Here is a 23,908-nt window from a genome sequence, read left to right on the forward strand (position 1 = left end):
TTTTTTGTTAGAATATTTAATATCATTAAAATTTCAGCCCTCTAAATATTATTATTTAAAAATTTAATTTTATAATTAGAAAAATAATCTGAAAAAATTCTTAAAGACCAACAATATTTAAGAGAAAAACAAAATTAGTATATGAAAACTAAAAATGATTAGAGTGGCATGACTTACAAGTATTAAGTATAATAGAAAAACAGTGTAATCAAAACACTATGTTGGCCAGTCTTGGTGGTTCATGCCTATAATTCCCAAACTTTGGGAGGCCAAGGCAGGCAGATCATTTGAGGCCAGGAGTCCGAGACCAGCCTGGCCAATGTGGCAAAACCCTGTCTCTACTAAAAATACACAACTTGGCGGGTTGCAGTAGCACATGCTTGTAATCCTGGCTGTTAGGGAGGCTGAGGCAGGAGAATTGCTTGAACCTGGGAGGTGGAGGTTGCAGTGAGCTGAGATTGCACCACTGCACTCCAGCCTGGGCAACAAGTGAGACTTGGTCTCAAAAACAAACAAACAAACAAGCAAACATCCACTTACTATGCTGCTACAAAAGAAAAGATAAATAAAACAATGGTACCAAAGAGAGTATCTAAAATGATACAATAGTATACAGAAAATATATAATTTAAAATATGCACAATTTTAATGAAATGTGAAGAAATATTATTTCAGTGGGAAATAATTTTTTATTTACTAAATAATGCAGGCACATCTGATCATCTGTCTCAAAGAAAAGAATACTGGACCTCTCACTGCACAGATTTTAATTTAAAAAAATGTAGTTGGATTAAATGAATAAAGGTACAAAACAAGAAAACAAAACTTTGCCAGTTTTCAGAGAAATTTTTTGGATCAAAAAGGGGAGTGAAGAAGCTATAAAATAACTTTTAAATATGTATTTGATTATGTACAGGCAAAAAATGGCAAATTTAGCATAATCAGAATCCTAGAACCAAAGTATACATTGAGGGGAAATCTGTATGTCAATGATTATAAAGCCAAAGAGAAATGTGAGGAAGAGAATGTCCATATTCACATTGGTTACCTGGGGAGAAAGTAAGGAGAGACAGGAAGAAGGGAGAGGAGAAGGTAGACAAAAGGAAAAACAAACAAAACCACAAAAACAAAAAGAGATAATGGAAAGAAAAATACAAAAGAGATAATGGAAAAATTAAAAATATATATGCACTAGCATAATGTCTACTTATATTAATGCTACATGTTAATAAGGATGAATGGACACATTGCAAAGCATCAAAGAGGAAAAGGCAAATGAAAACAAAGATTTGATTTGGGGATTGGATTTTGGAAAGTATTCTTCTGGAATTCTGTTACAGCAATATAGTATCTGTAAAAATATATTTCAAATAAAAGTAAGAGAGACAGGCTTCAAAATGGTTGACTGGAGGTATCTGGTACTTACCCCCTCCACAAAACAAAAACAAAACTAAAAAAACTCTAAGCAAATGAATAATCATACTTTGAATGAATTGCCTTAGAAAGAATGCGGGAATTCAACAGAGGAGTAACAGAAAACACCTAAGGCAGAAAGGAGAGGGAAGTGAGACAGCCTTCTCTGCCAGGAGCCAGGAAAGACTTCCCAATGTGGGGAAAAAGTAAGTGAGTGACCCCTAATGGTCCATATCCCCACCACGGATTCCTACAATACTTACCAGAGCCATTCCATCCACACTGGCTGTGAGACTAACAGAGAGAGCTACCTGGAAACAGCTCTGACAGCATGGCTTCAGAAAGGGAGGTCACGATGTGTATTCGTCTGTTTTTACACTGCTGATAAAGACATACCCAAGACTGGGCAATACATACAAAAGGAAGTGGTTTAATTGGATTTTACAGTTCCATGTGCCTGGGGAGACCTCACAATCATGAAGGTAGGCAAGGAAGAGCAAGTCACATCTCACATAGATGACAGCAGGCAACGAGAGAGCTTGTGCAGGAAAACTCCCCATTATAATAACCATCAGATCTCATGAGACTTACTATCATGAGAACAGCATGGGAAAGACCTTCCCCCCATGATTCAATTACCTCCCACTGGGTCCATCCCACAACACGTGGGAATTCAAGATGAGATCTGGGTAGGGACACAGCCAAACCATATCGCGCTGGATCCCACATACACCTCAAGCCCTAAACAACTACAGTGAGACACCATTTTGAGAGTCCAGTCACCACCAGTCTGTATCCTGCGTCTCCTTATTCCTGGAGTAAAACTGACATCCCCTGCTCACAGATGGACGCTGCTGTCAGATGCTGTAGCCAATGCTAAAGTACAAGCCATTGGCAGCAACCCCAACTGCCACAAGTAGCAGGGCCATCACGCATTTAAAAGTGCCATGAAGAAAGGTTATCTCACAGCCACCACTTGGAGGTAAAGCTTGAACTCCCAGCCTCCTGCCTATGGCTTCTGCCACTGAAAGTAACTCCACCATTCCCAGAAGCAGGGCCACAGTGCAGCCACTGCCTCCCTAACCAAGCATTCTGCCAGGAGTCTGAGCATCACTCAACTCATGCCTACCACAGCCAGCATCAGCATGTACCTCTGTGGTACCTGAGGATGGTCACACCCCATTCAAGTATCCCTCCCCCAGTGCCTGAGCATGCCACTTGGCATCTGGGGGTTTGGAGATCACTCTGCCCCATCTACCACCTCTCATGGTGCTGAGGATGAGTCCACCAAAATTGCCACTACCACCACAGCTGGCATCTGTCCACACACACCAACTGTGGGCGCGCTATTGCAGCCACTGACAACACCAACTTGGACTGCTTGGGATCCAAAGGATTGTTCTGCCACTGCTACTCCCATCACCAACACCACACCCACTGCTCAGGGACCTGAGGACCTGCCCACCTGCCCAATGCAAAGCTGCCACTACCAGCACCTGGGCAAGCTGCCTGGAGGCCAAAGAATCAGCTAGCCTGAGCCCGTTAACATTGGTGCCAGTGAATGCTGTGCTTGGTGAGACCCAGGCACATTTAGCCTGCCATTGTCACCACTGGGGCCTGAGGACTATCTCAGTGGATGTTCCTGTCTCCAGCAAAATATCACTACAGCCTTCACTACCAATTGTACCCTAAGCTACCAAGGAAATCACAGACTATCCTGATACTGCCTATACCCAAACAAATCATACAAAGACTACACTGCTGTACACACTCAGAGCCAAAGTGCCCCACCCAATCAGTACCACAGATACTAAATAATTTGTAGATGACATGATCTTACATATCTAGAAGAATTTAAAGACTATACTCAAAACCTTGTAGATCTGATAAATTCAGTAAAGTTGCAGGATACAAAATTAAAACTAAAATACCAGTAGCATTTCTATACATCAATAATGAACTGGCTGAGAAGAAAATAAAGAAGGCAATCCCAGTTACACTGGCTATAAAAAAATAAAATATCTAGAAGTATACTTAGCCAAGGAAGTGAAAGACCTTTACATAGAAAACTACAAAATTCTGATGAAAGAAATTTAAGAGAACTTAATTGAATATGGAGACATCACATATTCATAGATTGAAAGAATGAACATTGTTACAATGACCATACTGCTCAAAGCAATTTACAGATTCCATGTAATTCCTATGAAAATACCAATAATATTCTTCACAGGAAAAGAAAAAGGATATCTTAAAATTTTTATGGAATCAAAAAAGAGTCTGAAAAACCAAAGCAATCCTAAGTAATAACAACAAAGCTGGAGACATCACACTATCTGACTTTAACATATATTACAAGAATATAGTGACCAAAACAATATGGCATGTTATGAAAAATGGTACATAGACCTATGGAACAGAATAGAGAACCCAGAAATAAATCCATGTGTTTTATATCCAAATGATTTCTGGGAAAGGTGTGAAGAATATTCATTGAGGAAAGAACATCCTTTTCAATAAATAGTGCTGGGAATACTGGATATCCATATGCAGAAGAAAGAAACAGGACTCCTATCTCTCATGATATACAAAAATCATCTTAAAATGGATTAAAGACTCAAAGTAAGACCCCAAACTATAAAAGTACTAAAAGAAAACATACAGGAAACACTTAAAGATATTGGTGTAGGCAAAGATTTTATAGCTAAGACCTAAAAAGCACAGACAACAAAAACAAAAATAAACAAACGGGATTGTTTTAAACTAAAAAGCTTCTGCATAGTGAAGAAAATAATCAACACAGTGAAGAGATAACCTGTTGAATGGAAGAAAATACTTGCACAATGTTTCATCTGACAAGATAGTAACATTCAGCATATACAAGGAACTTAACAGCTAAAAAACAACAACAACAACAACAACAAAAATGAACTCCCACCCCCATCCCCGCCAAAAAAATACAAATAATTGCATGAAAAAGTGAGCAAAAGTCATGAATAGACATTTCTCAAAGACGTATAAATGGCTGACAGGTACATGAAGGAATGCTCCACATCAATAAGCACCAGGGAAATGTAAGTCAAAACCACAGTGAGGTTTCATCATCCCAGTTAGAATGGCTATTATTAAAAAGACAAAAAATAAAAGATGCCAGCCAGGATGCAAAGAAAAGGGAACTCTTATACAATGTTGGTAAAAAATGTAAATTTATACAGACGCTATGGAAAACAGCATAAAGGTTTCTCAAAAAAGAAAAAATGAAACTATCGTATGATCCAGCAATTCCAATACTAGGTATGTATATGAAGAAAAGGAAATCAGTAGATCAAAGAGATATCTGCACTTCCAAGTTTATTACAGCACTATTCACAAAAGCAAGATATGAAATAAATCGAAGTATCCATCAGTGGATTAATTGATAAGAAATGTGGTATATATAAACACAATGAAATATTATTAGGGCATAACAAATAATGAAATCATTTCATTTTTAGCAACATGGATGAAACTGGTATTTATTATGTTAAGTTAAATAAGCCAGGCACAGAAAGACAAATATCACATGTTCTCACTCATATATGTGGGACCAAAAAAAAAAAAGGTTTTCACATGGAAGTAGATACCTGAGGCTGAGAAGGGTGTGTACATGGTTAGAGCATAAATAAGAGAGGTTTGTTAATGGGTGCAAACATACAATTAGATAGAAGAAAAACATTCTAATGTTTGTTAGCTAAGTAGATTATCATTAACAAAAATATACTGTTTGTTCTAAAATAGCTATAAGCAAGAACTTAGAATGTTCCCAACACATAGAAATGATAAATACTTGAGGTGATGGATACCTTAAATACCTTAACCCTAACATGATCATTACACATTCTATGACTGTAAAAAAAAAAAATCATGCATACCCCATAAATACATACAAATATGTATCCATGACAAAAGCAATTTAAAAAATCACTTTTTGTAAAAAAAAAAAAAAATTGCCAAATTTTTTTTAAAGTAAAATTAAGTAAGAAAACAGATTTTGGTGTGTACAAAAAGGTAAATTGAGAGAATCTCTATAAATCATCTTGAAGCATAAAGACTTGCATTCATGTTTTGATAAGCTATTTAAAAACAATAAAGCTTTAAAATATTCTTAACTAATGACCGAATAATATCTAATCAATATTCACTTTATTAGCTGGCAAGTCTAATAATATGAAGTCAGAGTACTGAAGAAACTAAATCTGTTTTCCCTGACTTTGTAAGGAAATAAAACCTATGAAGGCTTCCTTTAAAACAGCACAGACATGTGTCCAAGAACGTATCTGGTCTTCCTTGTCTCATCACTTTACTAACAATTTGACTTTTTCTATTGCAAGTGATTGATTAGTTGAATGCATGTTTAAAGCATCATAGAAAGTGCTAATTTCTTCAGATGTGTTTTGCAAAGGCCAGAAATTCACCATTCTGTAAGAAAAGTTATGAAATAACTGTCATAAACTCATGGAATGGGTGTCCTGGGGAGTCACCCCTGTTCTCCACCAGGAGACTTTTAGCTGGCTTCCTTGCAGAGGAACATAAACATTTAGTCTGCTTTTTCACTTTTAGGTTTGAAAATCCTGCCTTTTACTTAGTCTGACTGTAGTTAAAGAAAATCGTTTTTCTCTGTCTCTATAACTGCCAATTTGTTTTTCTTTCCCCTGCAGTTTCAGCCATTCTAAAATACCTATAATATGTTAGGTATGAAAGGTATGAAGATTTATAAACCTTTACCCACACTTTCAAGGAGCTTATATTCTAGTGTAAGAGGAAAAAGAAGAAAACAGGAAAATAAAAGTGAAAAGTCACAGGGATTTTTTAAGGGGTCTGTGGAAGTCCTACTGCAGTTCAGGATGTCTTCCAAACTGCCGAGAAATGTCTCACTTGATAAACCTGATATATAAACCTGAGTATATAGGTAAAAGAACGGAAGTAATTCCAGAGAGAAAATAGTGTAAGTTACACTGTAAGCTGGACATGTTCAGAGAATTGTAAGCATTTTGAGATAGAATAGGTGAAGACATAGCAGTGGGAAGGTGCAGAAGTGCGTCAGTTCTGATATTTGGCTGGTATGCATCAGCATGAATTAACCCATTGGTTATGACTTGCATTTGTTTTGATTGGATCCACATCTTACTAGTTGTTAAATATTTTAAATCTCACCTCTGAGTATAATAGGAAGAGATTGGCAGATTTTAGGCCATGTAGTATATGCCAAATTATGGAGTGGAATATGATGGCAAAGGAGAGTCAACTAAGATCATTTTGCAGAAGGATGACACAATTAAATTTGTTTTACAGAAAAAACAACTCTGAGGAAAGTGGGGATGATGGGATGAGGAAAAAAAGAAAAGAAGCATTTTTAATCCATATTATTGAAACAATTTAGCAAATGAGAGGTATAAAAATAACTGTATTAAAAAGACTAATATTTATACCCAAAGAGTACCTTTCTTATTAAACTTAGCACATTCTTTTATTTTAGGTAAAATTAAATCACTTAGGGTTGAATGAGGAGGTAGTTCAAATGCACTGCCTGTGGCAACTGCTTTGAATATTATGTTCCAGGATGCTGAAGTCAAAGAAAGCTCCTTTGTTCTGGGTCTCCTCTCCACTGAGAATCACGGCATTCAAGCCTGTACCCTCAACTCCAACAAACACTCCTAAGACTCTCTGATCTCATAACCCATCAGAAGCCCTTAAACCTCAAGAAGAATTGAAAAAAAGGTGGAGTTTATGTGCAAAACATGACTACTTTTGAATAATATTGAAAACTTAACTTTAATACTGCTATGTATGTAAGCATATTCATCTTCACAGATGAAAAAACTCTGGATCCGGTAGCAAACCTCTCCTGTAAAGGGTCAGATGTTAAATATTTCAGGCTCTGTGGGACATATGATTTCTATTAAAACTGTTCAGTTCTGCAATTATAGCCCCAAAGCAGCCATAGACATTATGTCAATGAATGCAACTGTGTTTCAATGAAACTATCTTACAAAAATAGAATTCAGCTGATGGGCCTCAGTTAATCAGTCACTGTTTTTAGTATGATTTATCACAATGCCCACCAACTAATAGAAATAGACACATGTATATATGTGTATATAAATGTGTGTGTGTGTGTGTGTATATATATATGTATAATAGTTCACATCTTCTGTTAATTCTACCAAATCATGTCAATCTTCTAGAAAATGGGCTAGGTGTGGTGGCTCATGCCTGTAATCTCAGCACTTTGGGAAGCTGAGGTCACTTGAAGTCAGGAGTTTGAACCAACCTGGCCAAAATGGCAAAACCCCATCTCTACTAAAAAATATACAAAAATTAACTGGGCATGGTGGTGCCTGCCTGTAATCACAGCTACTTGGGAGGCTAAGGATGAAGAACTGCTTCAAGCCAGGAGACAGAGACTGCAGTGACTTGACATACTGCCACTGCACTCCAGCTTGAGTGACAGAGTAAGACTCTGTCTCAAAAAAAAAAAAAAAAAAAAAAAAAAAGAAAGAAATCTAGAAAACAATAAACAGCAAATGTTTTTGACCTGAGTTCAGCACAGAATAATACTGTTTGTCTTTGATTGTCCACAGATGTTTACACACACTTATAAAGCAACTTCAAACTTTCCTGTTTACTAAAAACTAAAGTTTCATCAAAAAGTTTAGTTTCCTGGGAAAATGAAAGTGTAGTTTGAATAGTCCATCTAATTATTAAATTTTTTTGATTACAGAAAGTATAATTGCTTCTGGTTTCTTAACCTTATTTTTTTAAAAAAAGAAACATTTTCAGAATCATCTTTAATTCCATATTTTCCTTTGTTTAAATTATCTCTCTTGAAAATAGAGAAAGATATATTATCTTATACTGTAAGGGCAAAATTTATTACTGAAATTGAGGATTATCAAAGATCCAGAGATGGTTTTCCAGAATGGTTTAGGATACAGGTTGCCTTCTAATATTCTTACTGCCATTTATTGCCTGTGGGACCTTGAGCAAATTAGTTGTCTCTCTGTGTCTCGGTTTCTTCAGCTATAAAATGAAGTGAATAATAATAGCTTACAAATAGAATTGCTATAAAAAGTCAATAAATTAATACATGAAGATCAACCACTTAGAACAGTGCTTGCTAAATAAAGATCACACTATAAAAAGTGATTATTATCATCAACATTTTAAAAATATTTATCTAAACAAATGTTCACAGTGCAGTCAATCTCAAAGCCACCAGGACACTTTGAGATGCAGATTACTTTAAAGCACAAGCTCTAGTATTAGAAGACAGCTTCAAAGTCCTGGGTTGGTTTCATCATGGACATAGGAATGCTTCTTCATCCAATAACATCAAAGACCTCTATTCATTTTCAGTTCAAAGGCCTCTATTCATTTTCAGTTGTCACACCTACAGCACCTCCCAAGGCAACTGCTATTATTTAAATTTCAGCTGTTTATCTAGCAAGCAGAGTTGCCTTTAAAGACATAAGTAACGTCGGCCGGGCGCAGTGACTCATGCCTGTAATTCCAGCACTTTGGGAGGCCGAGGCGGGCGGATCACGAGGTCAGAAGATCGAGACCATCCTGGCTAACATGGTGAAACCCCTACTACTAAAAATACAAAAAAATAGCCGGGTGCCTGTAGTCCCAGCTACTCAGGAGGCTCAGGCAGGAGAATAGCGTGAACCTAGTAGGCGGAGCTTGTAGTGAGCTGAGATTGCGCCACTGCACTCTAGCCTGGGCGACAGAGTGAGACTCCGTCTCAAAAAAAAAAAAAAAAAGAAAAGAAAAGAAAAGACAAGTAACATCTCTGAGTTTCAGATTCTTCATCTGTAAAGTTAGGTTAATATTATTCACTACAGAAGGGACTTGTGAAAAATAAAAGAAATATCTCATTCTTTACATTTTAATAGGGGTATTTGAGGGGGAGTTTTATGCTCCAGGTGGGAAAATCATTGAAGGTAAACACACAGCTTCATTCCACCATCTTCCTACTGTCTCTTCTGGGGATAGTGACTCACCTGTCTGGTGAAACTGGAGAAGGAGTTGAGTGTGTATGACTCCATCTCTTCTTTTTATGGAGCAGTCTGTTCTCTGAACCTAAGAGTTTTTCTCCTGTCCTTCTGAAAGCTATCTATTAAAGCAGGCAAGTCCTGTGATTGTGCAGCCCTGTCTGTGACTGTGGGGATGGAGAAGAATATTTGGTCACAGATCAAAGATTTGGTTTTCATTTAGCTAATATATACTAACTCCATGACTTCTTGCTAGTATTTAATTTGAGAAAATGGCTATTGTTTAATGAACCTTTAAATCCCTAACAGTGAGAATTTAATATAATACTTTATGTGACTCTACAGTTACAAATGTTAAATTTGGTCTTATTTTACAAATATCTTGCATTACAGTTTAATGAAATCTTTCTCTTTTCATCGTTTATAACAGATGGAGTAATATCTTTAAAAAATAATAAATGAAACCACTTATTAGCAGTATAGTTTTCCTGGTTTCCAATCTCAACTGTTTCTCAACCCACTGTCACACCCCTTATGCTCCACACACACACATATACACACACAAACTTCCTTCTCCACTTGCCTCCAAATGTAGGAAGAAAGGCCATCAAGTGATTTTTCTGTTTCTAAACATTTAAGCTGTATATGCCCAAACACATTTTTAAATTTCAGTTCTGGTTCTGTAGTACATCTTCTCAGTTGGTTTCCTCTACCTGGACTTTAAATGCCACCAATTCCCACATTTTTATGAATTTTATACTATTCATAACCCACTTTTCATTCATTAAATTACCTATCCTACCTGGATACCAAAATTAACCAATTAAATAAACAACTGACCTTTCATGCAAGATACAGATACTATATATCATAAATTTTAAAAATCTAAAAATTATAAAGCTTGGTATTGTCTGAAGATCATAAAGTCCAAATTAAATGACAAGAGTAAAATATTTTCAACATATTCCAATGAGCTACCTTCCTTAATTTATAAAGTTTTTAGAAATCAATAAGGAGGCCGGGCACGATGGCTCACGCCTGTAATTCCAGCACTTTGGGAGACCAAGGCGGGCGGATCACGAGGTCAGGAGATTGAGATCATCCTGGCTAACACGGTGAAATCCCTTCTCTACTAAGAATACAAAAAAAAAAAAAAATTAGCTGGGCGTGGTGGTGGGCACCTATAGTCCCAGCTACTCGGGAGGCTAAGGCAGGAGAATGGCGTGAACCCGGGAGGCGGAGCTTGCAGTGAGCCGAAATCGCGCCACTGCACTCCAGCCTGGGCAACAGAAAGAGACTCTGTCTCAAAAAAAAAAAAAAAAAAAAAAAAAAAAAAAAAAAAAAAAAAAAAAAAGAAATCAATAAGGAAAACTAAACAAAAAAAAATGATTTTAGTACATGGATACGTAGCTTTTAGGACATAGAGATACATGTCACTTGACATACGAAAATATTTACTATCTTACTCTTAATTTTAAAACTACAAATTAAAACATTATGATGCAATTTTCATTCATAATATTATCAAATAGCAAATGATTTAATAATACCATGAGTCGACATAGAAATACAAGTGCTTTTCACTATACATTTTGTTCACCATTTAAATTATTTTTCATGATCATAAATTACATCTTTGGAGATAAATAAAACGTTAATGTTAAAAAATCTCTCTTTACCTTATTTTCGCTTAAAATATACAGTCAGTCCTTGAACAATGCAGGAGTTAGAGGCGACATCATGCTACACAGTCAAATATCTACATATAACTTTGTGTTTTTTTTGAGACGGAGTCTTACTCTGTTGCCCAGGCTGGCGTGCAGTAGCCGGATCTCAGCTCACTGCAAGCTCCGCCTCCAGGGTTTATGCCATTCTCTTGCCTCAGCCTCCCGCGTAGCTGGGACTACGTAGAGGCCCCTGCCACTTCGCCTGGCTAGTTTTTTGTATTTTTTAGTAGAGACAGGGTTTCACCGTGTTAGCCAGGATGGTCTCAATCTCCTGACCTTGTGATCCGCCCATCTCGGCCTCCCAAAGTGCTGGGATTACAGGCTTGAGCCACTGTGCCTGGCCTAACTTTTGACTCTCCTAAATCTTAACTACTAATGACCTACTGTTGACCCAAATCCTTACAAATAACATAATCAGTTGATTAACACATATTTTTGTATGTTGTATGCATTATATACCGTATTCTTATAATAAAGTAAGCAAGATGAAGAAATGTTATCCAGAAACTCATAGGGAAGAAAAATATATATTTACTATTCATGAAGTAGATGTGGATCGTCATAAAGGTTTTCATCCTAATTGTCTTCACACTGTAGGCTGATGGGGAAGAGGAAGGGAAGGGGTTGGTCTTGCTGTTTCAGGGGTGGCAGTGGCAGAAGAAGTGGATGAGATGGGAGACAGGAGAGGCAAGCACATTTGGTTTAACTTAACACATTAAAGGAAATGCATTGTAATTTCTGCCTTTTTTTTCTTTTCCATTTCTCTAAAAATGTTTCTGTACAGTACTAAGCCTTCTTCCACTATTAACTTTAATTTCAATGCCTGTATCATAGAAAGGACTATGTCATAAAATAAGTCAAAAGCTGTCTTGAATAACTGAAATCTTCCTGCCAGATTATCTAATGTCAATTTGCTTTCTGACACTACTTCAACATCATCTTCCTCCTCATCTGGCACTGGTCCAAAAGCACTCATCTCCATCAAAATCATCTTCTGTTAATTCTGGTAGTGTGATGTCTGTTAGCTCTTGAATTTCTCCAAGATCCATATTCTGAAACCCTTCACCCCCACCTTTTTTTTCCATACCCATGATCTCATGATTTCCTTAACTGGCTCTATCATAAATATTGTGAAGTGATACACAACATCTGGAAACAGTTTTCTTCAGCAGGAATTTATTATATCAGGCTTGATGGCTTTCAGGGCTTTTTTCCATAACAACAATTGTATCTTCAGTGGTATAATTTTTCCAGACTTTCATGATGTTGTCTCTGTTTGGATACTCTTCAAACCGTTGATGATACTTTCCATAGAGTACTCCGTGTAATGAGCTTTTATGGTCCTTATGACCCCTAATCTAGAGGCTGAATTAGAGACTTTGTGTCTAGGGGCAAGTAGATATTTCCATGTTGAACTCATGAGGTCTGGGCAGTAAGGGGCATTGTTCAATAGCAAAGGAACTTTATAAGGCAGTCCTTACAAGCCAGGTACTTCATGACTTCAGGGACAAAGTGCTGATGGAACCTATCAAGGAAAATAGTTCTCAATGTCCAGGTCTTCTTGTACAACCAAAAGCCTGGTAGCTGATGCTCATCTTTTCCCTTCAATGCTAGGAGATGAGCAACTTTGTAGATAAGAGAAGTCATGATCATAATAAACCTGACTGTATTTATCACAATACAGGAGGGTTAGCTTATTCCTTCCTAGTGTTCACTTCTCTTCTTTACTAATACATATTTTTTGTGGTGTTTTTCTGTACAGAATAGAGCACTTTGACACACATTAAAAACCTGTTCCAGCAAATGTTCCTTCTCCTCAGTGGTTTTCTTAATGATGTTTTGGAACTTGTCTGCTGCTGCTTGGGCAACAGAAGCTGTTTTTCTCATTATCTTGACAATTTTTAAGCCAAATATCTTTGTAAAATTATCAAACCATCTTTTGCTAGCATTAAATTTTCTAGCTTTAGATCCTTCACCTTCCTTTTGAGTAAGTCATCCTTTAATGACTGCTTTATCTTGAATAATATTAGACTCTATATGTATGCTTTTATTATACTCAATCCTGCACCTACATAAAAGCTGCATTTTCAAAATTACATAAAAAGGTATTTCCCCAGAACAGTGAGGTTTTCACACCTGCTGGTGTAACCACAGGGATGGTTTCATACGTTTCCTTTTTTTTTTTTTTCATTACATTGGTCTTTCCTTATGCTGGATTTGTTTATTTTGAAATGAAGGGCATCTGCAGCTGCAGATCGCAATATACAGTACATATTAAGCAATTCAACTTTTTCTTGTGATATCATGACTTTTCTCTTCTTCTTGGGTGTACTTCCAGCATCACTACTGACACTTTGGTTCCCATGGTGTTATTTAAGGTTCACAGTATTGCATGAGACATGATAAAAAAAAAATGCAATAACCAGGAACAATCGCTTTTTACTGTGATGTGTGATTTACTGCTGAAATGAGCTGTTCACAGGGAGATGATTAGCCTCAAACTGTGATTTAAGCAGATACTCACAATACTTGAAATCATTGCAATATCAATAGGAGGTGGCTTTGAAATTATTACAGTAGTACAACATGTACTACAGTTAATTTTATGTAGTTATGATTTAATAGTAAATCTTTACTTTGTTTCCTCTTAATCAGGAATGGCTCATAAGTGTGCACAAACATTTTGATAAATTTTAACTTTTTATAATAGATTGGTGTAGATTTTATGGTAGTAAATGATAAAATAGTATATGTAAATATTATATTCATTTATGACACATATTTTCTTATTTTTAAAAAATAATCCTAGGCAACATAGTTTGTCTGTGAGTTTGTCCAAATTATTGCAAATCTCAAAAATAAATTTCAACATATCAATTGAAAAAAAAATCTGTATATGGAGACCTGCACAGTTCAAACTCATGTTGTTCAAGGGTTAACTGTAGATTTCATTCTTCATTCCTTATTACTTGAACTTACCAAAATACTGGCTTATATGTCATGGGTTCTTTTTTTCACCTTCTACTCAGTTCTTAGCCACTCCTTTGTTAATCTGCTTTTATTACTCTATTCAGCCATGCCTTGTTAAATTGCCAATTCTCTCCACCTCAATAAATCCAAATAGCCATTTCAGTATTATCTTCACTTGATCTCCTAAATTCAGTTGACCCTGTGGTCTTGCCTGTAAATACTCTCTTCCATTGGCTTGGATGACACAACACTCTTGGTTTCCCGTCTACATCTCTGGATTTGCCTGTTCCTATCTCTGATTTAGAATTCATCTTTTTTTTTTTTTCAACCTAAATGCTGAGGTCCCTCAAAGATAATTTCTTACAATTCCTCTCTTAATTTTAACAAATACGTCCTTGATTTGATAGTATCCTGATGATTCTCTCAGTTCTATTTACAGCCTATATGTCTCTTCTGAGCTCCCAACTTACATATTCTCCTACCTAGTAGACTACTTTTATCTTTGAAATGTACCTGAACTCTGGATTAACAAAATGTGGCACATATACACCATGGAATACTATGCAACCATAAAAAATTGTGAGTTCATGTCCTTTGTAGTGACATGGATGAAGCTGGAAACCATCATTCTCAGCAAACTATCACAAGGACAGAAAACCAAATACTGCATGTTGTCACTCATAGGTGGGAATTGAACAATGAGAACACTTGGACACAGGAAGGGGAACATCACACACTGGGGCCTGTTGTGAGGTGTGGGGAGGGGGGAGGGATATCATTAGGAGATATACCTAATGTAAATGATGAGTTAATGGGTGCAGCACACCAACATGGCACATGTATACATATGTAACAAACCTGCATGTTGTGCACATGTACCCTAGAACTTAAAGTATAATAATAATAATAAAGAAATGTATCTGAACTCCACTTATCCAAAACTGAACTCATGATCTGCTATCTACTTCATATCTGACATTTCCCAATGACCTCAGTAAAGGTACTATCATTCCTATTGTTAACTTTTATCCCATACTACAAATTGATGACATTGAATGACCCAGTGGAAGAAAATTATGGACATGCCTTTTTAATGCACTTGATTTTATTGTAACTCCACAGATACTGCATTTTCTAGAAATTGAAGGTTTGTTGGCAACTCTGTCCTACACATTTATTGGCACTATTTTTCCAATGGCATGGTCTCATTTTGTGTAATTTTGTTAATTCTTGCAATATTTCAAACTTTTTCATTATTATTATATCTGTTATGGTGATCTGTAATCAGTGATCTTTTTTGCTTGTATTATTATTTCAATTTACATGATAATTATATACATTTATGACACAAAGTGTGATATTTCCATAAATGTATACAATATATAAGGATCAAATCAGGGTAATAAACGTATCCATCACTTCAGACATTTATTATCTATTTGCATTAGGAACATGCTACTGTTGTAATTGGTTTGGGGAATCACAAACTGTGCCCATATAAGACAGTAATGAGGGTAGTATGTTCTGATGGTCCCAGCCACTGGCTGTACTTCTGTCTCTCTCCCTCTCCACAGGCCTCCCTATCCCTAAAGACACAACAATGTAGAAATTAGGCTAATCAATAGCCCTACAATGGCTAAATGCTCAAGTGAAAGGAAGAATTGTAAGTCTCTCATTTTAAAAGCTAGAAATGATTATACTTAATGAAGAAGGTATGGTGGAAGCAAATATAGGCCAAAAATTAGGCCTGTTGCAAAATCAGCCAAGTTGTGAATATACAGAAATGATAAGAAACAGAAACAGCCTTATTGTTCATATGGAGAAAGTTTTGATGGTCTTGATAGATCAAGTCAGCCACAACATTCTTGTAAACCAAAATTCTAATCAAGAGCAAGACTTCAACTCTCTTTAATCCTATAAAGGCTGAGAGAGGGGAGGAAGCTACAGAAGACATGTTAAGCTAGCAGAGGTTATTTCATGAGATTGAAGGAAGGAAATTGTCTCTATAACATAAAAGTGCTGGGTGAAGCAGCAAGTGCAGACTGATAGAGAAACTTTAACAACATATTTTCAATGTAGACGAAACAGCCTTTTTTTTTTTTTTATGGAAGAAGATGCCATCTAACACTTTCTCAGCTAGAGAGGAGAAGTTAAGGCCTTGCTTCAAATTGTCAAAGGACAGGCTAACTCTTCTATGAGTAGATAATAAAACTGGTGACTTGAAGTAGAAGCCAATACTCATTTCCATTCTGAGAAGACTAGGAAACTTATGAATTATGCTAAATTTATGACTGTTATAAAAACGAAAAAGCAAAGCCTGGGTGACAACACATCTCTTTACAGGATGGTTTACTGAATATTTTAAGTTTACTTTTGAGAATTGCTACTCATATATATATCTATACACACACACACACACACACACACACACACACACACACAAATCCTTTCAAAGTACTACTGCTAATAATTGACAATGTGCCCGGCCAGCCAAGAGGTCTGATAGAGACATACATGGAGTTTAATGTTGCTTACATGCCTACTAATACAATATCCATTCTGCAGAATATGAATCAACAAGTAATTTTGACTTTCATGTCTTATTATTTCTAAAATACATTTCATAAGGCATAATTGTCATAGGTGGTAATCCCTCAGACAGATATGAGCAAAGCAAGTTGGAATTCTAGGTGTCATTAAGAACATTCATGAGTCATGGGAGAAGCTCAAAATATCAACAACAGGAGTTTAGAAGTGATTCCAACCCTCATGGATGACTTTGAGGTGTTCCAGTACTTCCAGTCAAGGAAGTAACTGAAGATGTAGGGGAAAGAGCAGGAGAACTAGAATTAGAAAGTGAGTATAAAGATGGGACTGAACTCCTACAATCTCATGATAAATCTTAAATGGTTGAGGAGTTGCTTCTTATAGATCAGCAAAGAAAGTGGTTTCTTGAGGTGAAATATACTCTGGTGAAGTTGCTATCACATTGTTGAAAAGACAACAAAGAATTTGGACTGTTACCTAAACTTAGTAGATAAAGCAGTGACAGAATTTGAAAGGACTGACTCTAATTTTAAGAGCAATTCTAATGCGGGTAAAATGCCATCAAACAACATTTCATGCTACAGATAAATACCACTTCCTTTTGTGAAAGGAACACTCATTTGATGTGGCAAACTTCATTGTTGTCTTATTTTAAGAAATTGCCACAGCCACCGCCACCTTCAGCAATTGCCACCCTAATCAGTCAGCAGATACCAACATTGAGGCAAGACCCTCAACTAGCACAAAGATTCTAACCCACTGAAGATGACCGCTTGCCTTTTTTTTTTTTTTTTTAGCAATAAAGTACGTTTGAATTAAGTTTTATATATTTTTAGACATAATTCTATTGTGCACTTATTAGGCTACAGTATAGTATAAAGAACTTTTTTTTTTTCTTTTTTTGAGACAGAGTCTCGCTCTGTCGCCCAGGCTAGAGTGCAGTGGCAGAGTCTCGGCTCACTGCAACCTGTGCCTCCCAGGTTCACGTCATTCTCCTGCCTCAGCCTCCTGAGTAGCTGGGAACTACAGGCACACGCCACCACGCCCGGCTAATTTTTTCCATTTTTAGTAAAGACGGGGTTTCACCGTGTTAGCCAGGATGGTCTTGATCTCTTGACCTCGTGATCCACCCGCCTCTGCCTCCCAAAGTGCTGGGATTACAGGTGTAAGCCACAGCGCCCAGCCCACTTTTTATCTGAATTGGGAAAACAAAAAATTTGTATGATTTTTATTGTGATATTGTTTTATTGTGGTGGTCTGAAGTCAAACCCACATTTTCTCCAAGGAATGCCTGCATACTTGTATGAAAATGACTTAATTTGAAATAGACATTCTAGCTACATGTAAAGATAAAGAATAATATCTACCTCTGCGGAATAGCTACTAAGATAGTTTGACTAGAAAAACTGTAATTTCATTGGCAGAGTTATTTCTTACAGTAAGGTCTTATCATTTCCATTTTGAAAAATATTGATGTAGATTGACCTCTCACTAAGAAATGCTACTTATAATCCCCAAGTACTTTTGAAAGTTAAGTCATGTCCTTTTTGTGGCTTTGTAATAGTCATCGCATTAAAAAATGGAAATTCTCCAATTATTCAAATAAAGTTAATTATAAATCAAATAAAACTATCTTTCAGTAGTTAATTTGCTAAAAACTAGTTCTTGTTTCCAAGTCTTATTTAAATTTCTAACTTTTAAATAATATATTTCAAGTAATTCTTTCGCAGATCCAGAACCAAGACAGTGTATTCATTCTAGAAAATAAGCCCCTTATGAAAAGCCATTACTGTTCAGATTATTGATCTCAGCCAGGTGTCAGAGCCAAAGTGTTTAGCAAGACTATTTCAGGGACCTGAACAGGATATTTTTATTTGCAATGAGACAGCAGATTACCCACAGCTCAAACGGAAAGAAAGACCTAGTGGCGAGGTCTGTATCATTCAAACATTCTATCGATGTGCAGCACAGATGGTGAGATGTGTTGATGGATGAAGTTGTCTCAGCAGCAGAGTTGCCTTAGTCCTGCCAAGCACCTAAGTTGAATGACCTATTAAACATGGTTGACCTAAGGCAGTTGGAGATATTTATAAGTAAATACAGCTATTAAATGTGGACCTTCTAGTAGGCTCTAAATATAGCCTTTTATTTTTTTTACACATAGCTTTTACTTCTAGTTCCTAAAGCCATTCATTCAAGTTTGATTTGGGGAAGAGAAGGAGAAAAAAGAGAGGTTTGCAGAATATATGTAAATAAAATAACACTAGAATGTTGAAAGAAGTTACAGGGTGAACTAAATAAAAATTTTTAGGAGGTAACATTCATATCAAATACCAATTAAAATTAAAATTTGAATTATCTACAATTTTTAAAAAATAAACCCAGGTTCTATGTAGAACCTAGGGTTTGCTATCAAATAATAACTTTCCCTCTGTTTCTACTCTATAGAAGACAAATTAGTAGAAAAGAACACTGGATTATAAGTTATGGTAGTTGGGTAATTGGTGACCTTAAGCACGTCATCCAAATTTTGGAGGTATCAGTTTCCTCATTTGTAAAATTAAAGTTAGTAGATGTAAACTTTTTCTTACAACTATTAACTTTTGCTTTTCTGTTCCATTTCACACATCAATATTTACTGAGTCTTACTTAGAGCTCTTGTGTATAAAATACAATAGTACTTAATATTTAGGTTGTTCTTAGATGTGGGATTTTTTCATAACACTTATATGACCCTCTATCTAACTTATCTGTAAGTTTCGTAAGGGCAATAATTATTGTTTCTTTTATTCACTGATTTATTTCAAGCACTTTAACATATACTAAACACTCAACATTTGTCAACTTAATGGTTAAATGAAACAGTACATGTAAAGTGCTTAGCACAGTAATTGGCACAAAGTATTTGATAAATGATCCTATAAATGGTTCTGATAAGTAGTTTATTAACACCCACAGTGCCATCTCACTAAGATAGCTGGAAGAAGTTGGGATATTTCAAAGAGAAGTTGGAGAGTACTGAGGACCACACTGTTGTTCCCAAATATTTGAAAGAATATCACATGTTACTTTTAGAGGGAGAGGAAAAAAAAAAAAAAAACACACATGGGCCAAGAGGCAGAAACTACAGGAAGATACTTTTTAAATTTGGAGTAAAGAAGACCTAACAAAACTGCTTAAAAGTGAGATGAATTGATGTTCAAGTAAATGTCGAATTACTACATAACCAGTTAATGGGGGGATAAAAAATTTAACTAAAGGCTATAAATTTAGTATTCCATGAATTAAACTATATGGAAAGAACTCTGTGTTTATCATATACAAAATAAATTTTAAAATCCACAAAATATAAAATTTTGCAATGCTTCTGGAAATAAAATCATAGATGGACAATGGCAAATATTATAAAAACCAATCTATTTACTTAGTGTACATGGGATCAAAGAACATTTGCTTTTTGGAAAATATACCGTATGACTGAAAACATATGCTGCTGATTTTTCTTACTAATGCTGGCAAATGGAGCAGATAGGAATCATGGAATTCTTTATTCCCTATCAGAAAAACAGAACTACTTAAAGCCAGATTTTTTTATTTTCTGATCTTTTTACTGCTGTGGTAACACTGCACTTCAGAATACAGTATGAGAATATTGGCAGTTGGCATGTTCCTGGGTTGCATAAAACTAACTGATGCATCATTCCTGCCAACTAGGGATGATTTTGACAAAATGTATGACATTGATAAAAAAGGAATCTCACTCAATATCATTTTTATTGAAGGATGTGTGGCCTCATACCAAAATAGCCCTATCAATCTATTGCCATCAGATCAGACAGAACAGAATTGGGTACATAAAATGGCTATCATAAAATGTATCCTAGCTGGAGCTAAGTCTGATCACAGAAGGACAGTTAAGCATTTGGAAAATGAAGGAAGTACATTTCCCTTAATAAGCCATCAAAAGTTAGTAACAAGTGACTTGGCTCTCTATCTGGGGCAGAAATCCTGAGAAAGGTGCAGTGGTTTCTAAAGTTTTTGCTGTTCTTCACATTGGCTACCTGTTAATAATGTTTTAAAGGTATGCAATGAAGAAGCAGCTTCCCTACCACTTATAACTTCTAGTGTTACCATCTCAGAAGTGCACTTCATTCACAAGTTCAAAACTATGGTGTTGTCTTACTAGTGATGATAGTTAATTTTATGTGTCTAGTGCCTGGGCTATGGGTGCCCAGACATTTTACCAAACATTATTCTGCCTGTGTCTGTGAGAGTGTTTTGGATGAGATTAATATTTGAAACAGTAGACTGAGTAAAGCAGATTGCCCTCTCTAATATGGATAGACTTCAAACAATCAACTGAAGACCTGAATAGTATTAAAAGGCTAAGAGGTAATGTTTCTTTGCCTGACAGCATGAGATGGACATTGGTCTTTTTCAGCCTTCAGACTTGGACTGAAACATTGGCTCATCTTGAATTGCAAGCCTACCAGCTTTCAGACTGGAACTTAATATTATCAGCTCTCATGGTTCTAAGACCTTTGGACTTGGATTGGAACTACACATTGGCTCTCCCGGGTCTTTAGCTTCCCAAATGCAGATCTTGTGACTTCTCAGCCTCTTTAATCACATGAACCAATTCCTTGTAAATCATATATATACATATATAAATATATACACACATATATACATATATGCATTTTTTATATATGTATATACTTTTGTTTTTATTTCTCTGGAGAATTTGACTAATACACTGATTCAGCCACAACAACAGGGAATGGGCTGAGTTGTGTCAATCAAGTGAATTATCCAGGTAATTCAAGTCAATCTCTGTGGAAGCTAATATTTTAGTATCTTGTCTAGAAGCAATGTAGGTGACCAGGCAAGGTAATGACATTTTTGTGATATAAAATAACAAGCCCATTTTCTAATGCTTTAAAAATGTGCTCTGAAAGCAATTCCTCACTTCTAAATCCCAAATTCTATGATTCTACATTATAAACCAGACTCATGTAGTCATTCTCAAAATCAGTTTTAAAAGCAACTATGAAAATACCCCGCATTGCCAAGACAATCCTAAGTCAAAAGAACAAAGTTGGAGGCATCATGCTACTTGACTTCAAACTGTACTACAAGGCTACAGTAACCAAAACAGCATGGTACTGGTACCATAACAGAGATATAGACCAATGGAACAGAACAAAGCCCTTAGAAATAATACCACACATCTACAGCCATCTGATCTTTGACAAACCTGACAAAAACAAGAAATGGGGAAAGGATTCCCTATTTAATAAATGGTGCTGGGAAAATGGGCTAGCCATAAGTAGAAAGCTGAAACTGGATCCTTTCCTTACTCCTTATATGAAAATTAATTCAAGATGGATTAGAGACTTAAATGTTAGACCTAAAACCATACAAACTCTAGAAGAAAACCTAGGTAATACCATTCACGACATAGGCATGGGTAAGGACTTCATGTCTAAAACACCAAAAGCAACGGCAACAAAAGCCATAATTGACAAATGGGATCTAATTAAACTAAAGAGCTTCTGCACAGCAAAAGAAACTACCATCAGAGTGAACAGGCAACCTACAGAGTGGGAGAAAATTATTGCAATCTACTCATCTGACAAAGGGCTAATATCCAGTACCTACAAAGAACTCAAACAAATTTATGAGAAAAAAACAAACAACCCCATCAAAAAGTGGGCCAAGGATATGAATAGACATTTCTCAAAAGAGGACATGCATACAGCCAACAGGCACATGAAAAAGTGCTCATCATCACTGGCCATCAGAGAAATGCACATCAAAACCACAATGAGATACCATCTCACACCAGTTAGAATGGCAATCATTAAAAAGTCAGGAAACAACAGGTGCTGGAGAGGATATGGAGAAATAGGAACACTTTTACACTGTTGGTAGGATTGTAAGCTGGCTCAACCATTGTGGAAAACAGTATGGCGAATCCTCAAGGATCTAGAACTAGAAATACCATTTGACCCAGCCATCCCATTACTGGGTATATACCCAAAGGATTATAAATCATGCTGCTATAAAGACACATGCACACGTATGTTTATTGCGGCACTATTCACAATAGCAAAGACTTGGAATCAACCCAAATGTCCATCAGTGACAGACTGGATTAAGAAAATGTGGCACGTATATGCCATGGAATACTATGCAGCCATAAGAAAGGATGAGTTCATGTCCTTTGTAGGGACATGGATGCAGCTGGAAACCATCATTCTCAGCAAACTATTGCAAGAACAGAAAACCAAACACCTCATGTTCTTACTCATAGGTGGGAATTGAACAATGAGATCTGGACTTTTTCAATTGAACAATTGAACCTGGACTCTGGAAGGGGAACATCACACACCGGGGCCTAGTTTGGGGAGGGGGTAGACGGGAGGGATGGCATTGGAAGTTATACCTGATATAAATGATGAGTTGATGGGTGCTGACGAGTTGATGGGTGCAGCACACCAACATGGCACAAGTATACATATGTAACAAACCTGCACATTGTGCACATGTACCCTAGAACTTAAATAAAAAATATATATATGAAAAAAAAGCAACTAGGAGGTTGAGACATGTTTACTTTCCAAGTGAATTACTCAAGGATATAAAAATCCATTTCATTACCTTACAGTCATGTGTTTTAGGACTTACAGATTCATCATCTTCATTTGTTGATTCCTGTTATTATTAATCAGCACATGGTGGGTCTACTTATTTTCCATGATTTTCTCCAGGCACAGGTGCGTTATGAAATTTAAGCTCTATTTCCACTGCACACATTAAGCTTTGAAAGATTTTTCTTTATTGTACACTAAAAGCTACCTTTTAGTGCTGCCAAATTCCTGGTATTAACTCCATGTAAATTTTCTTATTGTCACTCACCTGCCCAGAAGCAGAAATTCTCCCGCTAGACCCAGGCGCCTCATGGCCATCAGCAGACCTCTCACCGTCATACCCTCACAGAAGCAGGCCACCACCCGGGCCTTAGGCAAGTGACTTGTGAGCTTCTTCAGCAGCTTATCAAAGCTCTGCTCTCCTGCATTACTGTAGATTTTGTAAGAGTGGGCGATGCAAATCCCTTCCTTCGCTGACATATCTTTGAAGGCTTCCATCCCACTTTCTCCATAGTTGCCTGTGTGAAAACATAGATAAGCAGAGGGATAGTGAAATGAGATTGTT

General features: G+C 36.4%; 1 protein-coding gene across 1 annotated transcript in view; it reads right to left on the reverse strand.

Annotated features, from left to right (window-relative positions):
• The window catches only part of GRM5 (glutamate metabotropic receptor 5), a 516,353-nt gene that overhangs the window by 268,982 nt on the left and 223,463 nt on the right, over positions 1 to 23,908 (reverse strand). Inside the window, exon 3 of the mRNA XM_025356721.1 lies at positions 23,612 to 23,861. Coding sequence (XP_025212506.1) covers positions 23,612 to 23,861 — 250 coding nt within the window. The remainder of the gene's footprint in view (positions 1 to 23,611; positions 23,862 to 23,908) is intronic.

This window comes from Theropithecus gelada, chromosome 14 (genome assembly GCF_003255815.1).
Source record: "Theropithecus gelada isolate Dixy chromosome 14, Tgel_1.0, whole genome shotgun sequence".
NCBI classification, from domain to species: domain Eukaryota; kingdom Metazoa; phylum Chordata; class Mammalia; order Primates; family Cercopithecidae; genus Theropithecus; species Theropithecus gelada.